The following is a 12,320-nucleotide window of genomic DNA, read 5'->3' as shown; positions in this document are numbered from 1 at the left end:
TGGTTTGTGAGGCAGTGCGCATCTCACGGCGCTTCTGCAAGGCCACTGTGCGCTCCAGATGCAGGGCCTCCAGGTTCTCAGAATCAGGTTTATTGTCACTGACTTACATGATAAGATTTCTTTATTAGTCACATGTACATCGAAACACAGTGAAATGCATCTTTTGCGCAGAGTGTTCTGGGGGCAGCCTGCAAGTGTCGCCACGCTTCCAGCGCCAACATAGCATGCCCACAACTTCCTAACCCGTACGTCTTTGGAATGTGGGAGGAAACCGGAGCACCCGGGGGAAACCCACGCAGACACAGGGAGAACGTACAAACTCTTTGCAGACAGCAGCGGGAATTGAACCTGGGTCGCAGGCACTGTAATAGCGTCACACTGACCACTACACTACTGTGCCTGATGATGTGAAATTTGTTGTTTTGCAGCAGCAGTACAGTGCAAAGACATAAAAATTACTATAAATTACAAAAATAAATAAACAGTGCTAAAAAGGAATAATGAGGTAGGGTTCATGGACCATTCAGAAATCTGAAGGCGGAGGGGAAGAAGGTGTTTCTAAATCCATTCTGGATGCTCTTTCTCCATTTTAAGCAGGCATGGGCTAAAGATTCCCAGGAGGACATTGCTTTAAGCACATCCTTGAATCTTTCCCTCTATCTGCTCTGTAATTTCTAGTAGTCAAATCAAGTGGAGTTTATTGTCAAGTTGAATTATTGTCATGTACACAAGTAAGGTGACATACAGGTACAATGAAAAACTTGCTTGCAGCAGCCTCACAGGCATGTAGGTTCAGATAACGTACAAAATGTAAATTATACAAGACAGTGAAGAGGAAAGAAAACCGTGCAACACAAGACATTAGTACAAAAAAAAACACAATCAGAGACAAGTCCATTGTAGTGCAGAAGGTCATTTGTTGTGTTCTGTTGTTGAGGACCACTACTGTAGAAAATAGAGTGCCTTGAAAAAACAAGATGCAGGAGGAACTCAGCAGGTCAGACAGCACCTGTGGAGAAAAACAGTCAACATTTTCGGTCAGGACCATTCTTCGGACCGTAGAGTGGCTTGTTTGGGAGTTTGGTGTCTGGCATGCAAATGACCTGACCAGGCCAACAGCCAACTGATTGTAATTAGGGTGTCAATGCTGGGATATTGGCCTGTGAAGAATTGTGCAATTGGTTTACTCATCCTATCAGTGGATTTGGAAAATTTTGCAGAGGCATCATTAGTAGCGGTTAGCATAACGCTATTGTTACGAGCCAGGTTGCTACTTGGTGAGTGTCCCTTTAAGGCACCTGGACAGTCGTGTAGTAGTGTGTGTGATTTTATCTGACTACTGCGAGAAAAAAAAACTATAACTGGAGTGTACTGGCAGTTGCATAGCGAGATGGAGAGGGAGAGAGAGAGTGACACTGACTGCTGGTCTCTGTATCTTTGGATGAAGAACAATAGCTGTGACTGTCACTATACAATCCATGTATGGATTTTTGGAGCAATTTGTGGAGTCCACTTTATTGTTAACCTGTACTGGAAAGCAGGTATATCTGTGGGCAGCCACGAATCGAGTGCCCTTGGTGTGGCAGATACTTTGGAACAAAGCAATGGAGATCTTTGGTGATTGAGGTGTCGTATGGGTTCCATCGTGGAACTTGTGGATTTTGTAAATTTTCTCTACGTTCTCTCTACAATGTACTGTGGTTTTCAGAAGCCTTTGCTCATCGTTCTACCTTATGACTTGCTAAACTGAACTTTAAAGAACTATTCCTAGACTTGGGGTTTAGGAACTTGCCCCACACACACACACACACACACACACACACACACACACACACACACAGAGTTTATTTTTGGGGTCAATGTTTACTATCTAACATTTTTATTTCTCTTATGATTACAAGTAGTTATTAATAAATAGATTCTAACACTTATACATGGCTCGTTGTGTTTCTATTGTTGCTGGTACGTAACACTATTATGGTGCCAGCGACCCAGGTTCAATTCTGCCGCTGTCTGTAAGGAGTTTGTACGTTCTCCCTGTGTCTGCATGGGTTTCCTCTGGTGCTCTAGTTTCCAAAGACGTACAAGTTAGGGGCTGTGGGCATGTTAGGAGCTGTGGGCATGCAATGTTGGCGCCGAAAGCATGACGATACTTGTGGGCTGCCCCCCATCACATTCTCAGTAACGCAAAAAGAGGCATTTCACTGTGTATTTGGATGTACGTGTGACTAATAAATAAATATCAGTGCTTTAAGGTGCTGCTGTAAGTTGTTCAAGTTTCCAAAGTATGCAGGAGGGCAAGAATGGCTGCTTTCATGAACTTTGTGCCAGGTAGAGATCTTAACCATCAAAGATGCTTATCCTCAAACCACCACTGTCCTGATGCACTGAGACAGTGGTGGGTTCCATCATCATTGTTTACCTTCACTAAGTCGTGACTCCTGGGATACAGGAACTAGTCTGTGTTTTCCAGCTGTCATCATAGATCTTTATTGTCAGAAGACAGAATTGTTCAACAGGGGCAGTTTGGTTGAATGTCTTAGTTTTGTGGATGTTAAGTATAAGCCCATCATCTTGTATGTTTCAGTGAATGAGCTGACAATGACGGATGTTGGCCTAGAACTGAGCTGTATTCATCTTCCCAGGCATTCCCTCAGGATTAAGGATGATTGGCTTCTGTCCAACTCCATGAAGTAGAAGGTACCTGCACTTGAATTCTTTCAATTGATGTTGGCCTTTGCACAATAGCCTTATGTGTCTTGACAGAGCTTGGTCCAATGCCATGGAGCTCCCAGGTAAATCAACACCAGGCTCTACTATACAGTCTGTGCCCACATATATATGTCTCTCTCTCTCTCTCTCTCTCTCTCTCTCACACACACACACACACACACACACACACACACACACACACACACAAACTTGCCAATACCCTCCCTTGCACACCATAGTCACAGAGAGGTACAGCATGGAAACAGGCCCTTCGGCTCACTGAATCTGCATCAACCACACATTCACACCAACCCGATGTTAATCTCATTTTCTATTCTCTCCACGTTCTCATCAATCCTCCCTCCCGCCCCCCCCCCCCCAAATTCTACCACTCACCTTCACACTAGGGTAATTTTACAGTGGCCAATTAACCTACCAACTCACACATCTTTGGGATGTGGCAGGAAATTGGAGCACCTGGAGGAAAGCCATGCAGCCACAGGGAGAACGTGTAAACGCCACACTGGCACATAGTACACTTTGGGTTATACCACTGCAGAGTGATATTAATGACTGTACATGCATTGCATTTGGTAGTTTAACAATGGTGGGAAACCAGTTCTTAAGAATATTATATACCACTGCTGTTTCAAATACTTGCAGGGAACCAAAGGATGGACTTGAACTATTTGGGAGCCTTCTGCATGATATATAATTTGAAAAGTACAGACAGAAAAATAACTGCAGTTCATAATACTGAACATACAATATAGGTGTTTACGGGATTTTTAAAATACTCCATAACATCTCTATATTTCTCATGAAACTTGCTGTTTTCCCTTCTACTCTGATCTAGAGTAACCTGGGAGCAATTTCATTAGTTACTTTTGAATGTAGTTGGATACTCACTTAGAAAGAAAAGAAAATGCTGCATTGCAAGGAAGTGGGACTATTTGGCTTGTTTTACAGAAAGCCGACAAGATCACGGTGGGCCGAATGGTCTCTGCCATCTTGAAAGCAGTGAAATTGCAATTTGTTACAGTGTATTTCCGATGATTATAAACAAAATATTTGTTTTCTCTAAATTTTATTATTTTTCAAGAATAAAAGCTATTAATTTGTAGTGAGGTAACGAAATGTGTGGAAAAAATAGGACAGGCATGGGAAATCTATAGACATGAACAATCGCAAAAATGTTAATACTCCTTATGCTGGTAAAACTTATAATTGTAGTTTGTTAATAAGAGTGCCCTGCCTTTATCAACATTCTAGCGCGATTGGACAGGACCGATCGTGACAAATTTGCCTGCAGTGAAGAAATAGCGTTGCTACAACTAAAACGCAGGAGCAGCAGCGCGCACGCGTAGCGTCCCTGACACCAAATACTAATGTCCCCCAGCCCCCCATATAAAAACTGCAGCGAGCTCTCTGGTACAGGTGGGTTGGAGCTGAGTGGTAGTTAAGTTATTCCCGGGAAGTGTGAGTGGTTACTCCTCAGCTATGGCTGATACTTTGCGAAGGCTGGTCAACACAACGACATACAAACTGCTGCAGAATAAACTTGAATCTTGGTACAAGGAATATCACGTGAGCTTTATTTTACTTTCGTCCTTTTTTTTGCATTTGGGTAATCCAGATAATTTTGCCAGAAGGTCCCTGTAAAGACGTAATTTTAGTAATCAGAATGCCACTGTACAACCTACAAGATCCGGGAGCATCTTTTTGCAAACTGAAATAGATTAAGAATTACGTTATCTACAAATTACTTACATTTTGGCGAAAATGTTCAAATAATCTAATTTGCGCTGAGTGGCGCGGTTGCGTTTATTTACAAAGTGATAGCTTTTAACTTGCAACAAGTATTTTCCCATTTCATTGAATAGACTGAAACTGCAAATGTTTTTAGATCTACATTGCAATGTGTCCTGATGAAGTAATTGGAGAAATTTTGCGATGTAGCGAGGAGATTTCCCGGGAGTTTGGTAACTAAGGACGCTCGTTGCTATGGCAACGTGGAAACCAGCTGGATGAATTCTGCACCCTTTTTGCAGCTTTGCATTCGTCATTACGTGAAGTATGCAAAACTGGAATTAACACTTATCCTGCACGAATGTTTTATGCGTTTAACATTTTGTCCTTAGCTGACGTTTAAATATTGGTGAAAAGTGACATTTTGCAACTATTTATTGCATCTATTACTGGCAACGGCAATTTATTGTTGGTTTTATTTCACTTCTAAACTGGATGGAGAAGCAGGAAAACACAGGATTCATCTGAGTCAGTTTCAAATTGTGAAGAATTGCACGAGAAACAAAACTGAGGTTATTTAGAATTTTATTCAATGAGGAATATGTAATTTCATGGTTGTGCATTTTAAACAATATTTAATCATTTGGAAATGCATTTTGAGATGTCTTTCATGACTGAGTTGCATTCAATTGTCTTCAGCAACTTTGGTCACAAGTACAACCATTTATTTAAATATTACAGTTAACAACTCTTGCTATGTAAGCTGCATGATCCACAACCTACAATGAAAAAATACTTAAATCCCAAATGTAGAGGAATCTTCTTAGAAACATTAAACAATCAGAGTAGGATAAGGCCATTTAGCTCTTCAAACCTACTCTGCAATTCAATATGATCATGGCTGATCACCCAAATTTAGTACCCTCTTTCTGCTTTTTCCCCTTAGCCCTTGATCTCTTTAGCCCCAAGAAGTATTTATAATTTGAATATGATTTGGCTTCAGTTGCCTTCTGTGGTAGAGAATTCTGCAGGTTCGCCACTATCTGGGAGAAGAGATTTCTCCTTATCTCAGTCCTACATGGCTTAGCATTTACCTTAGATTGTGATCCCTTGTCCTGGACTCTCCTGCCATTGGGAATGTCTTTCCTGCATCTAATCTGTCCAGTCCTGTAAGAATTCTGTAGATTTCAATGAGATCCCTTTTCATTCTTTTGAACTCTGGTGAATAAAAGCCTAATTGACCCAATCTCTCTTCAATGTTAGTCATTCCAGAAATCAGTCCAGTGACCTGTCACTGCACTCCCTCCATAGCAAGAACATCCTCCTTCAGATAAGGAGACCAAATCTGCACACGTTACTTAAAGTGTGGTCTCACTAAGGCCATGTATAATTGCAGCACTAACTGATCCTGTACTTGAAACCTCTCACAATGAAGGCCAACACACTACTTGCCTTCTTACTCACTTGCTGAATCTAAATTCTTCCTTTCAGTGGCTGGTGCACAAGGACACTCGGATCTCATTGCTGCCCCCCCCCCCCCCCCATTCTATTGCCATTCAGATAATCTACCTTCCTGTTTGTGCCACCATAAGTGGATAGCCTCACATTTATCCTTATTATACTGCTTCTATCTTGCACTTGCCCACTTCTTTGTCCTGTCCGAGTTGCTCTGGAGCTTCTCTGTATCATCCTCACAGCTCAAACTCTCACCCAGCTTTGTGTATCCACAGACATGGATTCATTACATTTAGTTCCCTTGTCTAAATCACTGTGAATAGTTAAAGTTCCAGGCTGCCAACCAGTTCTCTATCTATGCCTTGCCCCTATCCCATATGCTTTAACTTTGCATGCTAATCTCTTAAACAGGACCTTCTGAAAGCCCAAATACACCTCTTCCACTGGTTTTCCCTTGTCTGTTCTGCTATTTACATCCTCAAAAAAAAATTACAGCAGATTTTTTTAAGCATGTTATCGCATCTTTTAAATTGGACTCTAGCATTTTCCCCACTACTATTGTCAGGATCAAGGCTGACATGCTTGCACTCCTGCTCCATGGCCATATTATGGAGTGGAAGTTATCTATGCATAGTTTCTTTTGATGTTGGACACCCATTGCACACCAGCTCGCGCACAAGCTTCACAGAGTGAAGCCTTAATCCAGTGGGAAGGGGGACAAGGTGACTGGAGATCAGGTTCTTCAGCAGGGGTGTTAATACTCACACATAGATGCCACACAGCAGGGATGTATTTGCTCTCTGGATTGGGCACAGGAGCCCTTGCCACTGCCTTGCTCCTGGCCCATGTTCCTGAGTTTCTTTTTCTTTCCTCCCCCACCACCCCTGCTCCAAAGTATTGAATATCTCTAGTTTTAAACATTGAAAACTGTTGTGCTGCTCTGTGTAGCTCTTATGTTTAAGAAATTCAAAAGTTCCTTTGTTGCACCTTCTCTGAGCGATATCTACCACAGATCTTGGTGGGAGATGCAATAACATTTATGACTGTTGTCTCTTTCATATTTGTTGCTACCTAATGGCATAAATAGCTGAACCAGCAGTTACTGTTGCAGCCTTTTGATGCACTGTTCAGCCTGTGCTATTCATCAGAATGCTGGGGAACTAGAAGGCAATGGAGGAACACTGCTCAACTCTTCAATTTCCCCCTCAAATTGCCCCTGCCTATTTTGCTGTATTATTATTACACAGGAATGTTCATAATTCCAGCCAAGTACAGCTAGAGGCCAGCAGTGCATGGCCACAAGCCAGACATGAGGAATTTACAAATTGTCTCCTTCACAATGGGGACCGGAAGCAGGATAAACAGGTTTCTAGATGTGGATGTTGCTAAATCTCATAGCATTATCATTCACATCACCTGCCACCTTATTAGCACCATTAATTTTCTGAACCTGAGCTGTGATGCAAGAAGATCTATATCTTCAGCTGGGCAAACAAGGTAGCACAATGAGAAGTTCTAACTTCTTCCTATTCACATTCTTGCTCCTCATAAAGGTGGTGATCTTGCAATGTTCTCCATTTAAGGGATTCCTGTACAACTCCATTTCTGCACTGTGGGTACATAACTCCACAAGCTTACACCAACTGACTCATATTACTCCAAAAACCTTGAGCAAAATGCTGCAGATGCTGGACATCAGAAACAAAGAAAAGTGCTATAAATATTCAGCAAGTCTGTTAGCTTCTGTGGAGAAATAGTTAACATTTCCAGTGGATTTCTCCTCTTAAGCACCGGGAAAAAGTTAGTTGCAGAGCACTTAAAGTTTGGAATTAAATATTCTAGGATCTACTCCCCTAACTCTGGAGCTACACCTATCTGGGTTTTCTTAAGTCAGACCTCACTGAGCTCATCTACACCTCTTATTCCCATTAAACTCCTGATTACTCAAGCTACCTGCTCCTTCAGTGGCTGATACTATAACTGGTTCCCTTTTCTTTGTTAATGACCCAATTTGTTCTAAACTGGTCACCAGCTGACAACCCCCCTGCACCCCCCCAAAAAAAAACACTGTTCAGCTATCTGACCTTTCAAATTGTTTCTTTCTTCAATCTTCCTTTCCTCTCGAGTCTTTGAATTTGTTGGTATCGATTTTGAAGGTGACAATCTTCCTAAAGTTCTATGTTTAAATCTGCCTTTGCCACAGAAACTACTATGAATGGTTATGAGGTGCACAATGCTGTCTCATCTGAGAGAATTAGCTGTGCCATCCCACAGCAGTGGTTTTCTTCTGTTGTCCAGATGAATGGAGCTGCCCTTTCCTGCTTCCATTCTGCATATTCAATAACAGTGTGAAAGTCTTCAGCAATGGTTTTATTCCCCCTTTGTTATCTCCAGAGACACTACAGATCCTTGGTGAGCTCCTCTTCTTCATCTAAGAGTAATAACACCCAAATATATACTGTGTGTGTGTATATATGCATACACACCCACACCTCGGTTGTCTGCTCCATTGGCTATGTCTTCAGACTTTGTCCAACATCTTGTTTAGTTTGAGCTTTGAGTTACACCTCAAAGACTAAAGACATCATCATGCTCCTTCCAACAAATTGTATGCTCTCACCACTTATTCCATGCCCTTCTCTGTCCTTGGGATGAACCAGAATGCTCATCCGATCTTTGGACCCCATGTTCTATCCATTGCAAACAGCCCTGTATTGTGGCTGTCTTCACCCTTGCAACAGCCCATCTCCTGTCTAAACCTCACCCATGGCTTTGTCACCTCTATATGTAATTATTCCAATGCTTTCCTCAGCAGTCTCCATATTCTACTCTTGTCAAGCTGAGCTCCTACACATCTCTGCTATCTGTATTCAATCCCCCACCAAGGACTGCTCACTCATCACCCCTGTGCTTGTTGACTTTGTTGGCCTCTAGCTCCCCAACCCTTATTGTATTAAATTTTCATCCTTCTGATGAAATATTTTCATGGTCATGCCATGCTACATTTCTGCAATTTTTAATAGATTTATAATTTTCTTAATGTTTGTGAATGTCAGGAAATTTCCAGATATTCAGTCTTTTGACAGCTGGTCAGCCCGATGACATGGCTGTCAAACCATTTCAGGGGACTTGGGCTTTCTCTCTGACCAGGAGATCAATTTTCTGCTGCAGATGTGCTGGTAGGGCATTGGAATGGGCGGGCAGCTTGCTGCTCAGAGGCAGCAGAAACATATTGTGCACCACTGCAATTGCTGAGAGCATGGAGAACTTTAGAGGACATGAGTAGTTCAATGGTGCAGTTGGTAGAGCTGCTGTCTCACATTTCCTGTGACCCAGCTTCCATTCTTTTTAGTGCTGTCTGTGTGGAGTTTGCGTGTTCTCCCTGTGACCATGTGTGTTTCCTCCTACATCCCAGCAATGTGCTAGTTGGTAGGTTAATTGGCCACTGTAAATTGCCTGTAGTGTGGTGGTAAAGTCTGAGGGTGTCGATGGGTATGAGGGGAGAATAAAATCTATTAACATAGAATTGGTCTGAAAGTGGTGTTTGAAAGGTCAGTGTGGACTTGGTAAGCTGAAGAGCCTGTTTCTTTGCTGTATCTCTGACTCCACGGCACTAGTGTTAATAAACCTAAAAAAGGCAGATCATTTCATTCTGCTGGATAATGTGAGGGTTCTTATTTATTTTTCCTTTTGCCTGATTCATAGATCAACTCATGTGATCAGAACTTGAATCGATGCTGTGAACTTATTGAACTGACCTCAAAAGTACAAAGTGAACTATTCACCATCCTCAGCCTTGCAGCAAGTGAAGGTATAGAGTTTGAAAGCTCAACATTTTACTTCACATCTTGTTTTCACTGGTCACCTTTTAAGAAACAAATCCATATCACATTACTTCCTTTACTGGGAGGGCAGGGATCATGTTCCATTTCTTTCTGTTTGGTTGAGGATTTATTTGGAGGGTGGGGGGGAATGATGCCACCTAATTTTTTTATCCATATTAGAAAAACCTGGGAAAGTTTCCTGATGAGGCAGATCCAAAATGGGTTTCAAAGTTCAACCTATGCTCAGGTCTTTTTCTCTTCTAACTCTATGAAAAGAATGGTTTGAATACATTTTTTGTTTCCTTTTTGGTCCCGGACTGTTGAGTTAAGTGCTGGGAAGCAGGATGGAACTGGCTGAGAATAGACTCATAAAGTCTGGTCCTGCAAGTTTTTCTGAAACATTCAAGGTGTTGATCAGGTTTATAAATTCTCTTTAACTTCTTTTTGAGCTACAGATTGGCACATTGCAGTATTAATTTCCATGGAGATTGGTGACCTAAAGAATGGCAAGTGAGCCATGGGAATAGATTATCCCACCCATTAATTTACAGGAAACTGGCCAGGTCTCCTTGCATGTGTGCCATCCTTGCTGCCTGCATGCAGCAGTCCCATGTGCTCAGCAAGATCAGGAAACTACATGATAGTTTTTTCAAGATTATCTTTTGCATTTTTTAAAAATAGTACCTAGCTGCTATAATATCTTCGGAATGCAAGTCTCTGAGTTCTGAATTTATACCCAGTTTATCCTCATTGTGTTTTGTATCTAAATGAATTTGCACCTCTGCACTGATTTTGTTTTTAGTGGGGAGGGTTATTGTTGGGATCAGTCTTTTTACATTTAAAGAAGAAAATAACTGAACAAAATCACCTTTCCTGAGTTCTGGATGGCTATTTTGCTGATCTTTCATGAAATAAAGATGATATTCCTTAGAAACATTTCCCTACTCAGCCCTGAAGTGATCTTTTTCTTTGCCTTTTGAAGTGTAGTTGACTTTAAGGTAGCTTCTTTTAATTTCGTTTCGGAGTCGACTTGCAAGGGAATGAGCACCAGGACAGTGCAGAACTTGTATGATCCGTGAGATGTTCCTTGCTCCATACTACTTTATATAGCTGAGAGTGGCAAATTAGTTACTGTGATAATGTCTTTTTTAAACTTGCATTTGCGATGAGGGCATACAGCTGTTCCATTAAGAATTAACTGTAGGCTTGCAAGGAAATCCACTTTCCCCCTCCCTAAATGTTACTAGTGCAGAAGTTGACTCTTCTAATATTGCAGAGGTATCTCAAGTGGGTGCATATTACCAATACCCATATACTGTTTCAGGCCTGGGACATAGATCTATATTATGATCATACTGACATCACAGATGCCATGCTGTATTTTTTTGCAGTCATTGAGTACATTGTATTCTGGAGGTTCAGGCATTCAGTTATCACTTGTTAAATGGGCATGATGAGGATCCTAAAATTTCATGATGATTCTATTCTCTCTTCAGAAGTCCCAGTGAAACTCTATGGAATGTCTTCAGGGAGATGTACAATTGGAGGTGTTTTCAATTTCAAGAGAAGGACAAGTTAAGATCTTTCAGACTGACCTAGTTCATGGAAATGCTTTTTTTTTGGCACCCTTGGAGCACATTATTGTGTACTGGAATTTGCTTGTGCTTTTTTTGGTTCTGTTTGTTAATATTCATGAGGAAATGAAGGATGTCAGCCAAGTGGAATTCATGCCTATTATTCACCTTTGTGAAAGGCACTCTTCTGTTTTGGTGTTGAAGCTGCCATTTTTGTTTTAAAATAAATGGGCAAAGGCAGGTCTTCCAAATCATTCATTAAACATAGTAAATTGGATCAAACATATTGAGGACTAACATCAGTTACAATAACCTCATTTACTGTTTTTTTTAAAAATAGGTGGTATTTATTCTGGCATTGATACCATCAAATCCCGCTTTCTGCCATGGCTTGGGTCTAACTTTACAGTCATTACCTCAGGGGTGACATCTGACACCAGCCTTTCTCTCATGCAGGTACGTGAAAGACTAAAAATCTCTGCTGATCATGTGTCCAGGAACTTAATTTTCGCCAGAGAAAAAGAATATTTATTAGATTTGATCACTATTGTTTTTATTTCTTCAAAGTTATTAAATGTGTGATCTGTTAACAGGCAACCAGGGAAACCCAGTATCTGAAATCTTTGTTACCCAGCAAACTTAAGGATATTTAGGGACTAAGCAATAAATAGTACAAGGATTGAGTTAAGGAGGTGAATTTGGTATCAAATCAGATGCATAAGGAATGCAAAAGTAAGGTTAAATTAAAAGGGAAGGAAAATAAGAATAAAATTAAAATTTGGCATCATTTTTGAAATCTCTTAAAGAATGGGACTCCACACCTATAATAGTTTTTGTTGAGTGCTAGAGGGGTTAATTGGCAGTAATAAAGTTATTGCATTGTTAAAAAAGATACTTATTGTTATAATTATGTGACATTTCAGACCTGAAAATAATTGGACATTTCCATGTAGCTGTAGATCTGCCCCTTGAGGAAGATCCCTGTACCATTTGTGCATAAGTAATA

At 41.0% G+C, this 12,320-nt stretch overlaps 1 protein-coding gene across 1 annotated transcript in view; it reads left to right on the top strand.

The window, feature by feature from the left end:
- The first annotated feature begins 4,189 nt into the window (after positions 1–4,189).
- Positions 4,190–12,320, top strand: part of spata18 (spermatogenesis associated 18) — a 47,318-nt gene continuing 39,187 nt past the window's right edge. Inside the window, exons 1-3 of the mRNA XM_052035921.1 lie at positions 4,190–4,299; positions 9,622–9,727; positions 11,655–11,770. Coding sequence (XP_051891881.1) covers positions 4,213–4,299; positions 9,622–9,727; positions 11,655–11,770 — 309 coding nt within the window. The 5' untranslated portion in view covers positions 4,190–4,212. The remainder of the gene's footprint in view (positions 4,300–9,621; positions 9,728–11,654; positions 11,771–12,320) is intronic.

The sequence above is a fragment of the Pristis pectinata genome, chromosome 2, assembly GCF_009764475.1.
Source record: "Pristis pectinata isolate sPriPec2 chromosome 2, sPriPec2.1.pri, whole genome shotgun sequence".
NCBI classification, from domain to species: Eukaryota; Metazoa; Chordata; class Chondrichthyes; order Rhinopristiformes; family Pristidae; genus Pristis; species Pristis pectinata.
Note: the sequence above shows the minus strand (reverse complement) of the source record. Positions and strands in the feature narration are given on the sequence as shown.